We start from the raw sequence: 16,921 nt of genomic DNA, 5'->3' as shown, positions 1-16,921 counted from the left end.
GGGCGCCCCTGACCTACTGCAAGTCGATTTATCATGTATCAATGTGGCCCGCCGCCTGCGGTGTGATAGTTTTGCGATCCCGTGCCGGCGGGTTTCGCGGCTAAAGTTGTCGGGAAGGGGTTTTAGTCACAAACGGTTTCCCAGGTTACTTGCTTTGGCAGTTGTTGCACCTCAGAAAAGACATCCCGACCTCCTCTTGTTGTGTTTTCTTTCATCTCGAGCAATCAAAACAGACGGAGGGTGAAGGTTCTTTCGCTCCGCGGGTAACGTGGACGCACATCAAAGTGGGAAACCCGGTTCTTAATCCACGCGTTTTTTTTATTTTAATTCGGAGTTCCGGCGCGGCGAGCCAAACAACCCGTCCTGCGAAACTACTTAGAGACCGAAAACTCGGATCCTTTGCCAGACTTTCTGAAGATCATTCAAATCCATTTGGCAACTTTTAAGAGGAGTTTTCGTTTTGTTTTTCGTCCCGCCGTCGAGGATTAATCTCGCTCTTCGCTCCGAATGAAGCCACGAAGATGGAATATTTGTGATGACTTACAAGGACAAAGAGTCTGCAGATTCCTGCCCCCGTCTGTCGCGGGGGTTTGGCGTCCCTGCGGACACTTTCGGCGGGCTTTTGTGGGAGGCGGTATTTGAGAGGCTGCAGGGACTGTAGATCAAGAAGTTGGCAGATTTCAAGTACTTAAGGTCAGGGGTCGTCAACCTTTAACACCCAAAGAGCCATTTGGGCCCATTTGGGAGCCTCAGTTACTTTTTGACGTCTAAAATAAAGGTAGCACCGTATATATTGCTTTTTATTACCTTTACACTTTGTATAAACAAGTATGTAGTGTGTTGCTTATGAAATCCACAAAGTGCTTCAGAGAGAATTTAATTTTATTTATGTAATGAACACATTTTGAATATTTTGAGCTTTGGGCTTTCAGAGCGTGTAGCGGAGCCTTGACCTGAATTTTAAAAATAAATTGGGGAAAAAAAAATCGCTGTGTCAGTAAACCGTAAAAAATAAATATTTGCAAAATATCTTCATAAATATTTATTTTTACCTGGTCACCGGGTATACCGGCTTCCGCGAGGGTGAAGTTTATGTAAGCCTTGAAAAATAATAAATGTAATTTTAATATTTTCAGATCACAATAATCTTCCAATTGAGAACTAAAATAAGAAAAGGAACTAACACAAATAAAATACACTTCAATTAAATACTTAGAATTTATTTTCCCAAGCCAACATATTGGTAGAAAAGATCCGGAGACGCCAAGGCGAGCGGATGTGAAGATTGTTGTTGCCGTTTTGCTTTTTTTTACACACAGGTGTACAATGTGAGCCGTTCCGACAAGGCTGTAACGTTTTCATCTGAGTGACCGATCTTCAAAAATATTTGGACAGCTCTGTTATTGTGTCGTAAACCGTTTACAACCCTGCCTCGCCGGCATTATTAACACTATCGCCTTTTTCTTTTTATTGCGACGACGAGGTACAGAAAAATAGAGCTGTTTGAGGCGTGGCGTCTATCTCAGCCGTCATTCGACGAGAGTCGGGGTTCACCCGGGTTAGATAGCCACTCAAAAAACGGGGTCACATGGAGAGATGTACAACCTCGTCGGAGGAAACTGCAGCTGGCGAAGACACGGAGGCTGGAATCAAACCAGGGAGCTTCTTGCTGCGAGGCGAACTCAGTTTTTATTCTCAATTCTAACACGCCCTGGTTGTGCATCGGTTGCGGATCGGTCGGTAGAGCCGGCGTCTCGTCAGTTGGAAAATTGCCGGTTCAGTTTTTCAAACCCTCTAAAGGTCGCCGTGTTCCCACCTCATCTGCGTTTTCATTCGAGGGCGGCTCAGGATCTGCCTTCACCTCAACACGACCGCCCTTTTCCTTTCCTTTCCGTAGCCGACCCTGGCAGAATAGCAAGTAGCTGGTACAAGAAGCCTTTCTTATCTGTTTACATTTTCATCTGCACTGCTCTCCTTGCTGCGGTTTATTATATTATGTATTTTTAAACCTTTGTTACTCACACCTGTGTTGCACAATCCAGCGCTCTTCAAGGAAAGAATCTCAAGGCGGTGAATTCAATGAGTTACAAACTGTCTCAGAAAATTCGAATATTGTGATAAAGTTCTTTATCTTCTGTAATGCAAATACAAAAACAAAAATTTCATACAATCTGGATTCATTAGAAATCAACTGAAAATATTGCAAACCTTTTATTATTTTAATATTGCTGATTATGGCTTATATCTTAAGAAAATTCAAAAATCCTGTCTGAAAATATTAGAACATCATGAAAATGTGATTTTTGTTTTTTTAATTGCATTACAGAAGATAAAGAACTTTATCAAAATATTCAAATTTTCTGAGACAGTCCTGTAGCTGTACGGTCAGTTGATTTTCAAGTTCAGTTTATTTTCACTTGGTTCCGAGGCGCCACGTACTGTTGTCGTAAAATGTGGAAAATGCATTTTTTTAAAAAAATGCAATAAAAAAAGGTATCTCATCATACGAGCACGGTACAACTTGTGAAATCGGTAATTTATGTTTTAACTGGTAGTAAAGGTTTGGCTGAAATATAAAAATTATACTTCGTTATACAGGATTTGCATTTTTAAAATGTTTAAATTTTCCCTTTTACACTACTTTCCAAGTCACTTCCTTGTTGTGTTCCCTCTGAATCAATAAAGCAGCCCGTGAGTCATCTTCTGTCCTCGCCCAAAGCTGTAGCGCACCGCAACTCCGCTCCCTCTTTTTCACACGCTCATGTTTTTATTGATTCTTTTTTTTTCTACAATTCCATTGAGAAAAAAAAAAAAAAAAAGTTTTAAATTCAATGTTTGTCACGTATGGGGACAGATTCTTACAATGGAAGGACATTCAGAGAGTTGCAAAAGCCTTCCCATATGATACCTGTTGCAACTAGTTTCCAAGTAACCAACAACATAAATCATGAACATTTATTCCCCGTTTATTATTTGCATTCGAAAATGTTAAAAGGAATAATAATAGTGATAAATTGGAATAATAATCCCATTATTTTTCTTGGAGGAAATTCATGCGCCGGCGGTCTTTGGATTTCAGGTGTCCTTAGTGGTGAAGGGAGACGTTATATAAGTCCTTTGCGTATTATCTGGCGTCCTGCAGTGACACACAGCAGCCTTGAGACGGAGAGATGGATGGATAGATGGATAGATAGAAAGATGTTCATCTTGTTCTTTTTTCTGACTTTGTGTCAGCTATTTAATCTGTTTCTGTCTTCAAAAAAAAAAAAAAAAAAAAAGGTTGAATACAAGAATACGATTTGTACTCCTTTCATGACGGCCGCTACATAATAGGGCTGCTTGTTGCGATTTTGAAAAGGGTTTGGAAGTCGGGCCGTCGGAGACGAAGCGGTTGGGAGTCCAGGCGGCGGCGGCAGCGGCGGCGGCGGCAGGTCCACGGAGGCCTTTGTTGCGGCTGAAGTATGAAAAAGGAAGCCATTGTGGCGTTGTGTCGCCGCCGATGCCCGTAAACGCAGGCGGCGTCATTTCCCTGACAATGTTTTAAAAGTCGTGACGGCCAATTGAATATTAAAGCTTCTACAACCAGCAAAAATATATTCATGAGAAAGTTGTTTATATCATTATGTAGTTCTAAGAGATTCATAAACATGCATGCAGCAGGCTGCAGCTAGCAGGCAGCAGCTAGCAGGCAGCAGCTAGCAGGCAGCAGCTAGCAGGCTGCAACTAGCAGGCTGCAACTAGCAGACAGCAGCTATCCGGCTGCAGCTATCCGGCTGCAGCCTAACTAGCTGCAACTAGCAGACAGCTGCAACTGCAAGATAGCTGCAACTAGCAGACAGCAGCTATCCGGCTGCAGCTATCCGGCTGCAGCTATCCGGCTGCAGCTAGCAGGCTGCAGCTATCCGGCTGCAGCTAGCAGGCTGCAGCTAGCAGGCAGCAGCTAGCAGGCAGCAGCTCGCAGACAGCAGCTGGCAGGCAGCAGCTGGCAGTTAGCGCTCCCGCCCTCCAGTGGGCGACCAGGGATCTGTGTTCTCCAAAAATACACAATTGCCAATGGAAGAGGTTTTTGACACTATAGGTGGCTCTTTGATTGACAGCTGCCTGGTTCAGGTCAAACCCCGCCTCTCGCCAAGCGTCAGCTCGGATTGGTTCCAACCCCTCGGCAAATGTGTGCCATAGCATTCCAGCAAGAGAGATCGAAAAAACGCAACCTGATCGACAACACGTCTTCGCGAGTCGGTGTGTGTAATGCTAACGCCGATTGCCAGGTCGAAGGTTATTGATCGAGTCATTTTCTTATATTGAACCGGGTCTGTGAAGCAATCAGACGGCGCCAACTTCGACCTCAGCGTTTCGCCCTTAAGGGGTTGCGGAGTCGTACAGGGCAATGAACCGAGAGCTGATTGACTCCCCTTTTTTTTTTTTTTTTTTTCTTCTCAGACAGGGATTTTCAGGTTATCCAACGACGAGTTCTTCATCCAGCCTCTGGAGAAGTCGAACCGCCAGACGTCGGCGCCGCAGGCCCACGCCGTCTACAGGCGCCACGCCACGCCCCCCTCCTGGAGTCCGGTTGTGCGGCCAATCTCAGGGACGCCGGTGCTCAATGGTTCCTGTGGTGTCACAAGTAACCTGCTCACACACACACACACACACAAGATTGTGAGACAAATAGATATCCGCAATGCCGATGACGATTGGATGTCCAATCGTACCTTGACTTGAGCTCGTAATTCAATTTGCTCGTTTTTCAAATTAAATTTCCCCGTTAAAATGAACTGGAATGCTATTAATCCGTTCCAACCCCTTTTTTGGTTTAATTTTTCTAAGTAAAAAAAAATGGAAATTTATGAAAAAAAAATAATGTATCAAAAATAATAATACATAAAGGAAGGGAATTTAAAGAAATAAACTGATTTTATGAATTGTATTAAACTAGAAGATTGGTGGCGGAGGGGGTTTGGGGAGTTTTTTATTTGGTGCTCTATCATCGCTAATGCTACAATGTATTGCTAAATGTAGCTAGCACACTTTGCTACAACTTACTTTAGCGACCGAGCGAGTGCCAGTCTTCCTTTTAAAACACTCGGCTTTGAGCGACTCTTCCGATGCCTCGTCCGTTGATGTTCCCATCATCTTCTTGCGCCAGATCCCCGTAAACAACTTTTCCGTCTCGTCACGGACGAGTCCACGACACGCACCCTTCGCTCGTGTTTCTGTGATTTTCGCCGGCGGCACGTCGCCTAACTAAGATCTCAGCTTGTATCATAACACAAAAAATTACAATCAGCGATTGCTGGTATCCAGGAAAGATAGTTAATTGGGGCAGTTGAAAGTCAAGGTTCCACTGTATTTATCAATATAGAAACGCAGACTTTCAAATATCAGGGTTTTATTTTCCCATTATGCTCAGCAGTACCATCACCTGGTACTTATAGCCCCTATCCATCTTTGAGATAGTTAAGACCTCATCCATCTGGTTTACAGCTGGTAATCTACATCAGGGGTGGGCAAACTTTATGACTCAGGGGCCGCATTGACTTTAAAATTTGACGGAAGGGCCGGGTCACCCCAAGATACGATACATGTATATAAAAAAAAAAAAAAAAAAATTAAAAAAAAAAAAAAACAGTTAACAGTACATATCAGACTGCTTTGAAAATAAAACCAGCTTGGTTTTGAAGGCTCTAACGTTTGCTTGCATTTCATGCACAAACCGTTTTTTGCCTTGTAGCTTCACGTCCAGCTCATTCATGTGTGTCGGTATGTCCACAGTAAACGCTAAATCACAAAGCCAATCAGTCATCAGTCAATCAGTCAGCTCAGGAAAATTCTCAAGTGTTCTCAAGTAGCTCCAAAAGTGAAATAATCTCCTGTTTGAGCTCCAACGTTCATTGATCCAATAATTCACATCAAGTATGAATTCTGTACCAATCTTTGGCGGGCCGGATTTAAAAGACCAACGGGCTGGATGTGGCCCTCGGGCCGTACTTTGCCCATCCCTGATCTACATAAACCGCTCGAGTTAAAATCCACCTCCGGTTTAATGGAAAGACCCAATCAGATCGTAAGGTGAACCAGGTTCTGTTAACCCAAGACGGACAAATCAAATACGTCGCCTTTTTTACTCTGGCGACATTGAGGAAGTGAAGGGTTCATGGCTTTTGAAGAAATAATCAAGATCATCTGCCGGAGCGTTTTTGTTCCAAGGGCATCGGTAATTAAAAACACAACGGCGTGACACATGGAGCCGCTCATTCGTTCCCCTCTTTCAGATTTGAATCTTCTGTCATTGTTTACCCGCCGAGAACTTTTAGCCCGTTTACATCAAGAACTCGGAGTGCTCAAAGAAATAAAAAGAAAATGAGCAAAAGTTGAGAAGTCTCTATGAGAGCGCGGATTTGTCCCGCAGGCTACGAGGACATTTAAATTTGTATTTTTCTGGCCAAAAGAAACCCGACAGACATCATTATCCGAACTGCAGATATATTTTCGATGTGAAACTTTTCTTTTCCTCAAAGTGTCCGGGGTTTGGGAAAGTAGAATACCCGGCTGGCGCCAGGGCGAGTTTTTCATCACGACCTCTCTCTATGCGCCCCTGCAGATTCCCGTCAGAGACCGGAAGATGCCGAGAGGCAGCGAGAGCGCTGGGAAAACCGCCAGCGTAAACGACGACGGGTCCGTAAACGCTCTATAAGCAAAGAGAGATGGGTGGAGACGCTGGTGGTGGCCGACCCCAAAATGGTGGAGTACCATGGGAGCAAAGGTGTGGAGAACTACGTCCTCGCCGTCATGAACATTGTAAGTATGCCCGGAAGGTCGGCAAAGTTCGATCCCCGGCTCTTCTGCGCGCTGAAGCGTCCTTGTAGTAGCTCAGCAGGAGCACAAGGAGTCAAACAGTTACCGTGGCATCAAAATAGGGTCAGGAGGTGTTGTTTTGAAATCTACTAGCATGTTCTCCACAGAGGCTCCTCAGACGATAGGCTTCATGCCCAATGTATATGGACTGCGGAGTTGGTTGATGTTGATACTGATTAGATACATTGCACGTACTTGTACTCACAAGAGATACTGCGATGTCTAGGCTACAGTGGATGTACCGACTGATGCTCCTCTCACTTGAGGGCTCGTGTCTGCTAAGTCCTACCTTCTTCAGCTTAAGACGGAGATGTAGTTGGTGTGTTTCGCAGCGGTTCGGAGTACGTAGCGCTTTCCCCTTTCCTTGCATCGTCTTTGGAAGCCGTTGCAAGACAATTGGAAGGGTCAAGCTTCGCTCCGGGAAGGAAGCGCTGTCGGTCCAGGTGCCGCCAAAGAGCCTGAAAAGTGGGAGAAGACCAGACAGGGTTACGCAGGGGTCGTACATATACCTGAAGATCCCAAGGATGGAAGTCCATCCAGCTTAATCCTTTACCCGAGTCATCTGACGATAAGTGAAGATGGGAAATTCCCCGCGTTTGTTGCTTTTCCCTGCTTTTACGCTACTCTTTATCCCGGCCTTCCTCTTCCTCGGCTCATTTTCCCGCCTCGTTCCACCTTCGTCTTGATCCCGTCCCGTTTCACGCGTACCTTTGGCTTTATCACTAAATCTACCCCTTTCGTCTCTCCCGGCTCCTCATCGAGTATGTATATCTATTCGATCCATTTCTTTTATCCAGTCCTCATCAATCTCTCGCCCGCTCGACTTCTCTTCCGCTCCAGACGGCCGTTACCGCTCAGATCAATTTGAATCAGTTCGGTTTGTCTTGATGCCTTTTTTTTTTTTTTTTTTTTTCAAGATGCCACTCAAAGTTTAATACCTCTCCGCTTTCCCGAGGTTCTGTGAAACAGAAACAAATTTCCACTTTAAAATATTCGATAAGACTCACCTTGATGCCTCAGTAACGCCTTCGTGGGAATAAGCAAGGCCAACGGGCCTTTTGAATGAAACATCACAGAGGGGTAGCTCAGATGAAGTTGGGATAGGGGGGAAAAAAAACTTCGGAAATGTGATGAGTCAGGGTTGGAACTGCATATATTGCCCCCCCGCTCGTAGGCTAATCAGAATTTACCGACACATCTCACGCCCTTGAGTTTTGAATTGGTACGGAGAAACGCATCAAACGACGTCCATCTGTACCCTTCGCTGTTTCCCGTCTGTTACCTGGAAAATTGCATTATCATTCGCCTGTATGCCGATGACACCCTGTAATTTTTTTGGATGACGGGAACAGAAATCGATTTGCAAAAGGATGTTAACCCCTGACTGACGGAGGAGACGGTGACACGCTTTCCGTGAGACAAAACTGGATAAGATGTATTTTTAAAAAGGTCCGACGGGATACGGGAGACGCAGGGGAGGAAAGACAGTTGCAACTGTTTAAATATGAGCAATGGATTTGTTGAAAACAGGCCGAGGAGGTAAACAGGGCTTCAAAGGTAAAGCCAAGGCTCGGGGACTTACTGGTTTTAATATCTACTGTGTGTGTGTGTGTGTGTGTGTGTGTGTGTGTGTGTGTGTGTGTGTGTGTGTGTGCGTGTGTGCGCCTGTGCTTTCAGTCAAAGACAGACACTCGAGCCCTAATGGAATCCAAAGACTCAATTTAGACACCTCTGATCCCCACGATCATTGTTGTGTGAAAGCATTTATTCTTGTCCTTTGACAGCTTTCCAGCTAACAGGCAGCCTTGAAAGTTTGAAAAGTGATGACTTTATATTGTTTACAGAAGAATCTGGAAGTTTTATCCCTAAAACAAAATTCAAACCCTAACCCTAACCCCCCCCCGCCTCTAAGACAGGCTTTGACAAGACCTTGTGCACCAGGGAGCTAAAGACCACAAATGTATGCAGCCCAAGATGACGTGTTTATATTAACGTTTGTGTGTGTGTGCGTGTGTGTGTGTGTGTGTGTGTGTGCGTGTGTGTGTGAGTGTTTGTGTGTGTGCGTGCGTGTGGGAGTCTGTGAGTGTTTGTGTGAGAGAGAGACAGCAATAGATATGGGAGGCGCTACACATTCCTCCACTCCTTACTCTCTGTGACTGAGACGCACACACACACACACACACACACACACACACACACACACACACACACACACCGTCACTGACTCTCATCATTCTGACTGTTAAATTATTAGATATTGAACCCGAGAGGGTTGAAGTGTTGCAGACCATTATGTGAAAGCTAGCGCTTGTGTGTGTGTGCGTGTGTGTGTGTGTGTGTGTGTGTGTGTGTGTGTGTGTGTGTGTATTGGTGGTCACTATGTGCCAAACGCATGCGCATCAACACACATTCATGAACTAATACCCCCCTCCACACACACACTCACACACACACACACACACACACACACACACACACACACACGTGAGGGACTCATTGAAACACTTCCAATGGCGCCTGCAGAGACCCAACAGAGGATTAATGCCTGGAGTTGAACAAAAAAAAAAAACATTTGGCACTAAAAGTAAGAATTACATATTTAAAAAATAAAAGCTAAACCCACTAAAATAGTGAAAGAAAAGCGCCAGCTTTGTTCTTATTTCTTCGACTGGCGGATCGAATACAGGAAAAATAGCGTGGCGGTCATCTGGGCCAAAATAGCACTCGAGTCTTGAAAACATATGCTTTTTGTAAAATGGGTAACGGTGTGAGATTAATATCTCTAGAAGCATTTCCCTTTTTGGCAGGAAAAATGCTAACAAAGCCGCGCTTCTAGATTTAATTGTAAGAAACGCTGGTTTCTGTCCTTTGACACCCGTTAATGTCAGGCAACATGAAAGGGCGATAAAGCCGGCTTTGGGGATCTTGCGACGACAACCCAGATGTTCTGGCTGATAAATTTGTTTGGTTCTGCTGAAGCTGTTTCACCTCGCTGTCTAACAGCGTGATGGAACGCTCTGGTCTTCGTCACCGGATGACCTCCCTTGCCTTTCGCTGATAGTTCGGTCGCTCCCTACACGTCTGGGGTTAAATAAACTTTTACGCTCATTGATCAGAAAGAGTCTGTTTCTTCCAAAACGGCGCGGGACTCCTTGCGGTAACCGATTATTAGCTAGCACTTCACCCTCACAGAATTTCATTCACTAATTTAATTGCTAAAGACTTAATGCGACAATGTAACTTGCAACTCTTTTCCTTTCAGCTTTTCCCTTCAGGGGTCGCCACAGCGAATCAACCTTCTCCATTGAACCCTATTGTCCGTTTCTCACACCAACTACCTTCATATCCTTTCTCATTACGTCCATAAATCTTCTCTTTGGTCTTCCTCGAGACCTCCTGCCTGGCAGCTCCAATTCCAGCATCCATCTACCAATATATTCACTATCTGACTCATTCCTATCCATCCTGGTCACTCCCAAAGAGAAAGTTAGCATCTTCATCTCTGTGACCTCAAGTTCTGCCTCCTGTCTTTTGGTCATTGTAACAGTTTCTAGGCCATACAGCATCACTGGTCTCACCACTGTCTTGTCCACCTTTCCTTTCATTCTTGTTGATAGTCTTCTATCTCATCGTACCTCTAGTACCCATTCCAACCTGCTTTGACTCCTTTCTTTACCTCTTTTCCACACTCTCCGTTGCTCTGGACTGTTGAGCCTAGGTACTTGAAATCACGAAATTCACGAAAAAGGTCAGACCAGCAGTCGCTGCCCATGTTTCGCCGTAAGCTGAAAACATACCTCTTCACCAAGCAGTACCTTACTAATCGCACTTAGCCCCCAACCTCCCCGGTACGTATATGGTTCTGAGATGGCTATTTGGTTGAGTGGTCACTTATGACCTCTAACTACTGGTACTTCGGATCTTTGGTGACTGAATTGCACTTTTTGTAAGTTACTTTGGATAAAAGTGTCTGCTAAATGACTGAAATGTAATGTAATGTAATGAAATCCTCCAACTTCTTGATCTCCACTCCCTGTAGCCTCAATGTTCCACCCTCTCATTCACACACATCTTGCTGCGACTAACCTTCATTCCTCTCCTTACAGAGTATACCTCCATCTGTCTAGAATTTCCTCAACCTGCTCCCCGCTCTCACTACAAATCACAATGCCGTCTGCAAACGACATGGTCCATGATTCCTGTCTGACCTCATCTGTCAGCCCATGATGGAGTCAGCTGATCCTTGGTTGAGTCCCACCTCCACCTTGAACTTCTCTGTTACCCCTACAGCACACCGCACCACTGTCTCATAGCTAGCATACATGTCCTGCACCAGTCTAACATACGTCTCTGCCACTCCAGACTCCCTCATACAATACCAGACTTCATCTCTTGGCACCTTGTCGTCTGCTTTTTCTAAGTCTACAAAATGCAACGCAGTTCCCTCTGACCTTCTCTGTGCTTCTCTATTAGCATTCTCAAAGCAAGTACTGCATCTGTAGTACTCTTTCAAGGCTGCGTTATATTGCTTAACTGAATTTAGCGACAGAGTGAACGCTTGTCCTCTTTTTAAAATGATCAAACTTTGAGTGACTCTTTCGATGCCTCGTCTGTTTACATTCCCGCCGTTTGCTGCACCAATTTCCTATAAATGTCGCCTCCCTTCTCACAGATAACGCTTTCAGTCCCGGTTCAGGCCCTTCCATCTCTTCACGGACAATTCCACACCTCACTCATGTTTTTCCATAAATTTCGACGGGCTAGCTAGTGAATGAAGGGATGAATTATTTGTCTCGATATGAAATTTGAATGAGTGAATGAGCGGTTGTTTGTCTGTATTCGATGTGTGAATAGTTGTATGTTTGTATAGAACAAGGGTCGGCAATCCGTGGCTCTCTGATCCTTCTGATGCGGCTCCCTGTGGCTATTGATAATTAACAAGTATTTAATTTAATTTTTTTTTTTTTCATTTTTAGAATGTATTTTAGATTTGAAGATTATGGCAAATTTGTTAAATAAAGATTATAAAAAAATCTGCACACAAAGACAGCTCCAAAATTAAAGGTAATGTATTTTGCATAGAGTAAAAGAAATTTATATTTTGAGCAAAAAAAAAACATGTTTAACAAACATGTTATTATTCTATGGTGATCTCGTAATGTCTAAATAAAATGTGTTCAAATATTTTTTTCGCTCTTAATAAGCGTCACAAACGCCAATGTGTGACACCCTGTGGTGACAGGGTGAATTCTTAGAAAAGAAAAGTGTTAGGAAACAGAACGTTGATGTCACGTGGGCAGATTTTAATTATTATTATTATTTATTATTTATTCTAATTAATTATTTATTATTATTTGGATAATTTAAGTTTGACGTTTTTCATAAATACAAGAAAGAAATATAGACAAAAATAAAATAAATCTCCAAAATAGACATTTAGTATTTTACCTAAAAGTAACATTCGACCCATTTCGAACTTTTTTTTTTTTTAAAGTTCGAAATCTTTTGTTGCATGCAGAAATGTAATTTTTCTCTGCGGCTGTTCATTGATTAAAAAAATGCAACACATATTCTGTTTATACATAGCATCAAGGAAAAAAAAAAATCGATAAATGTTATATGCTGTGTAAATTCATTTTGAATTTGAAAAGGGTTGTGTGGTGTTTTCTTAACTTTGGGGAAACGGATCCAAGTGGAAAGTCAAATTTAGCTTTATTGCCAATACTGCCATACGTGCAAACATTGAAATAGGGTCACTTTAAGACCGACAGAGGAAAAATACAAATATTTGGAACAGAAAATAACAATGTGATGCTGAAGTAGTTGTGGTTGAAGTGCAATTTTATCTTGGTTTGTTTTTAACGTAACAATAGTACTAAGGTGTAGTTGCAAGAAAAAAAAACAAAAAGAGAAATAACCGCAGAATCAAAGTGCGGTTGCAGCAACAGTTTCTACGGTGCATTTTTTTGCATTTAAGTGGACGTGTAAGTGAGTCCTTTGGGGCTGAAAGGTGAGACAGGGCAGGGCAAGGAGGGGGTTGAGCTTCCTGACAGCCTGGTGGACGAAGCCGACCTTTAGTCCGCCGGTCCTGGTCCGGAGACTCCGCAGTACCTTCCTGATGGCAGCAGACTGAAAAAGCTGGTGTAGAACATGTGAATGAGTGGTTGTATGTCTCGAAATGATGGATGAATGAGAGGGTGAACGGTTGTTTTTTTCCATATATTTCCCCTGCGATCGACTTCGACCGGTCCAGGATGAACCCCGCCTCGTCCTCTCACGCTTTCTGCCTGACACGGGATATTTCGTAAAGCAGGCTGGTAACGTGTCGAGGGAAATGACCTCACATCCGTGTCCAAACAACTAATGGTGACATCATCTTCGTAAACCCTCAACAAGAAAGCATTTGTTGTATGTTGTCGTCCCGAGGTGATCTGGCCTTTTTTTTTTTTTGTTTGCGTTTCAGGTGGCCGGCCTCTTCCTGGACGCAAGCATCGGAAACGCCATCAACATCGTGGTTGTCCGACTCATCCTCCTGGAGCGGGATGAGGTACCTCTGCTCGCTTTTCCTCAGTTATATCGCGCTTATGAGCAACAACCAAAACGCCGGAGTCCTGGCATTATATTTTCATGTTGCAAACATCTGTTTGCGATAAAAGGATGACGCCCAAGTCTGTTTTATTCCACAGCAGCGTTAGCATAATGACGCAGTGTTGCCAGGGTGGCCATGTTTTGACTGTTGCCGCTCCAGGTGTGATTTCACCACAGATGCGTTTCTTCTGCTGTCACTGCTTCCGCTGAATCATCATGTCCCAAAGTTTTCACAGCAGGATGAAAGTGTGAACTCAATGCAACCTGTGTGTGTGTGTGTGTGTGTGTGTGTGTGAGGGAGAAATGTAACCTGGAAGTTCCTGAGAATAATGTGATTATGAGGTGAATGCAGTGCTAAATCAAGCTATTTAAAGATGTGTTTTTAGACATTATCAACGACCTTATTCCATGTCCTTTCCAATCCATTTAACTGAAACAACACAACACCGGTCCGGTGACGATGTCGCTTTTCGCTTAATGGCTATTTCCTCGGTTCTGAACGACACAAGCGGCAACGGAAATAGTGCAAATATGCTGTGTAATGTCGGTGGCAAACAGGACAACCTGAAGATCACCCACCACGCAGACAACAGCTTGAACAGCTTCTGCAAGTGGCAGAAACAGCTCAACATGAAGGGAGACGATCACCCGCTCCACCACGACGTAGCCGTCCTGCTCACGAGGTAAATGAAACAATCGGGTCTCGCGGGGGTAAATCGTTTATCGGTATCGATTGGTTGGCTGGGATGGTTGCAGGGAGAGCATACATGTCTGGCCTTATTTTGGGACTCCTGCAGTCAGCCCTAACTTTGTTACTTGTACCGCAAGTACAAGCGTTTGTCGCTTTGTGTCGATTTTAACTCAGCAGGAGAACAAACACGCAAATGTGACGCCTGCCTTGTTTACCCAACTATGAATGTATAGCGGGGGCTTTCGTGAGTGTTCAGTAGAGGAATGAGATTTGCTGATAATAATTATCAGCGTTGGAGCACTTCAAAGCAGGAAGATTGGAAATGGAGACGATTAGATGGTGGAGGACAGGAAGGTAGAGTGGAAGATCAAGAGAAATGCGATTGGACAAAGTCTCCCTTTCATCTGTCTGGGGCCCTCTCTCCCTTTTACCTTGCCATGATACTTTTGATGTTCACATCCCTGCAAATCCTCTGTGCCGTCACAGTCGGCTCCGGCTGAGGGGGCGCGCCAGACCTCCCCAGCTGCGCGGAGGTGCACGCCGTCGGGGGGGGAACAACGCCACGGGGTTGACGTCAGTGGGAAGTATTTGATTATAATGACTGAAGGCTTCCATAACAGTAGTCAGAATGTAAGACATGAACAGCTCGCTTTAGTTTCTTGCCATATTCAGAGTTTGTCGGAAGTCATAGGAGTTGCATAACCGTAAAGGCTGATATAAATCGCCCTTTGCTAAGCCCCACCCCACCTGGGTAAGCGTTGCTAAGTCCCACAAGTCGCCCGAGCTGTCAAGGTCAGCGTGATGTCTCGTTCCTGTCACAGAAAAAAAAAAAAAAAACGTAGAAACAACAAGGTGATTTCAGACAGAAGAGTTTACATGAGGCTTCGGAGGGACATTAAATATTAGTTGGCCCGAAATCGGAGGGACGACATGTGTTGGACTTTCTGGAGGTAAAGGCAGACTGAGATGGTTTGGACGTGTACAGAGTAGGGATAGTGAAGATCTGATCGAAGGATGCTTGAGGTTGAGGAAGACGAGATTTATGGATGCGTTACTGAGGACGTGTCTAGGAGAGGTAGCGGTAGAGTTTCTGACTAGATTATTCAACGGGATCTGAGGAGAGTGAGAAGATGCCTGAGGAATGGAGAAGAAGTGTAACGGTGCCCATTTTTAAGAATAAGGGGGTGGTGTAGAATTGAACTATAGAGGGATAAAGTTGATGAGACATACAATGAAGTGTTGGAAAAGAGTAGTGGAAACTAGGCGGGGAGGAGAAGTCAGCAATTGTGAAGAGCAATGTGGCTCTATGCCGAGAAAAAGTACAACAGATGCAGTGTTTGCTTTGAGAATGCTAATAGAGAAGTACAGCGAAGGTCAGAGGGAGCTGCATTGTGCTTTTGTAGACCTAGAAAAAATATACGAGCATCTGAGAGAGGAGCTCTGGTATTGTTTAAGGAAGTCTAGAGTGGCAGAGAAGTATGTTGGACTGGTGCAGGACATGTATGCTAGCTGTGAGACAGTGGTGAGGTGTGCTGTATGTGTAACAGAGAAGTTCAAGGTAGAGGTGGGACTTCATCAGGGATCAGCTCTGAGCCCCTTCTTGTTTGCAGTGAGCTGGAGGTCCCGGAGATGAAGATGCTGAGTTTCTCTTTGGGATTGATGAGGATGGATAGGATCAGGAATGAGTCCATCTGTGGGACAGCACGTTAGACATTCTGGAGAGAGGTCAGAGAAGCCAGACTGAGATGGATCGATTATGTACAGAGGAGGGATAGTGAATAATCGGTAGACGGATGCTGTAATTGGAGCTGCCAGCCAGGAGGTCTCGAGGCATACCAAAGAGAAGATTTTTGGATGTAGTGAGAGAGGATATGAAGTTAGTTAGTGTGAGCGAGGAGGATACAGAGAATAGGGTTCGATTCGCTGTGGCGATCCCTGAAGGGAAAAGCCGAAAGGAAAAAAAGAAGACTGAAGACATGCAGTTAGCTAGTGTGAAAAGAGATGATGCAGAGAAAAGGATTAGATGGAGGCCGATGATTGCCTGTGGAGACCCCTGAAGGAGCAGTCAAAGGAGAAAAGAAGAAGACATTACTAACATTGCGATGCGGAGTTGTTTATCCAGTCCCTGGCCATGTTAGCTTTGCCGCCTAGCTTGCTACCACAACTAATAACCACCAACATTGGCGGCCATGAGCCCAAACACTTGTCGGGGCTAACAACACCAGCACGCTATTTCACGGTTAACAAAGTCACACCTTTCCTGGGAAAAAACAAAGGTTGTGCCTGTGGATCTCTGATGACTTACTTTTGGGTCTCCTCTCGACCTCTACGGGGAGCAACTTTAACTTTTGCTCATGGTCCAGAGACAACGCTTGACCATATCTATGCTAACAGTCAGCTAAAAAATTTTTAAATCACTCTGCCTTTCATATCATCAGCTGCCCATCGCCTCTTATCGCTTCCCCCGTTTTATCCCTTCATTCTTTTTCAAGTCTTTGCATCCCAGACCTAACCCAAACTTATGTCTCCCGGGCAGGAAAGACATCTGCGCGGCCATCAACACGCCGTGTGAAACCCTGGGTCTGTCCCACGTGGCAGGGATGTGCCAAGCACATCGCAGTTGCAGCATCAGCGAAGATACCGGCCTCCCGCTGGCCTTCACCGTGGCGCACGAGCTGGGACACAAGTGAGCATCAGGCGTTGCGCGCTCAAAAATCCAACTTTTAGTTTTGAAACTAACAACATAAAACCACAGTCTCATCAGCATACAGTTATAACTTAGATGAT

At 44.5% G+C, this 16,921-nt stretch overlaps 1 protein-coding gene across 1 annotated transcript in view; it reads left to right on the top strand.

Moving 5' to 3' along the window:
* adamts7 (a disintegrin-like and metallopeptidase (reprolysin type) with thrombospondin type 1 motif, 7) overlaps positions 1-16,921 on the top strand; it is an 87,760-nt gene that overhangs the window by 12,269 nt on the left and 58,570 nt on the right. Inside the window, exons 3-7 of the mRNA XM_086144150.1 lie at positions 4,441-4,624; positions 6,602-6,798; positions 13,319-13,402; positions 14,002-14,126; positions 16,671-16,820. Coding sequence (XP_086000276.1) covers positions 4,441-4,624; positions 6,602-6,798; positions 13,319-13,402; positions 14,002-14,126; positions 16,671-16,820 — 740 coding nt within the window. The remainder of the gene's footprint in view (positions 1-4,440; positions 4,625-6,601; positions 6,799-13,318; positions 13,403-14,001; positions 14,127-16,670; positions 16,821-16,921) is intronic.

This window comes from Fistularia commersonii, chromosome 3 (assembly GCF_037954325.1).
Source record: "Fistularia commersonii isolate RoL2024-O1a breed Wild chromosome 3, RoL_Fcom_v1.0, whole genome shotgun sequence".
Taxonomy (NCBI): Eukaryota; Metazoa; Chordata; class Actinopteri; order Syngnathiformes; family Fistulariidae; genus Fistularia; species Fistularia commersonii.
Note: the sequence above shows the minus strand (reverse complement) of the source record. Positions and strands in the feature narration are given on the sequence as shown.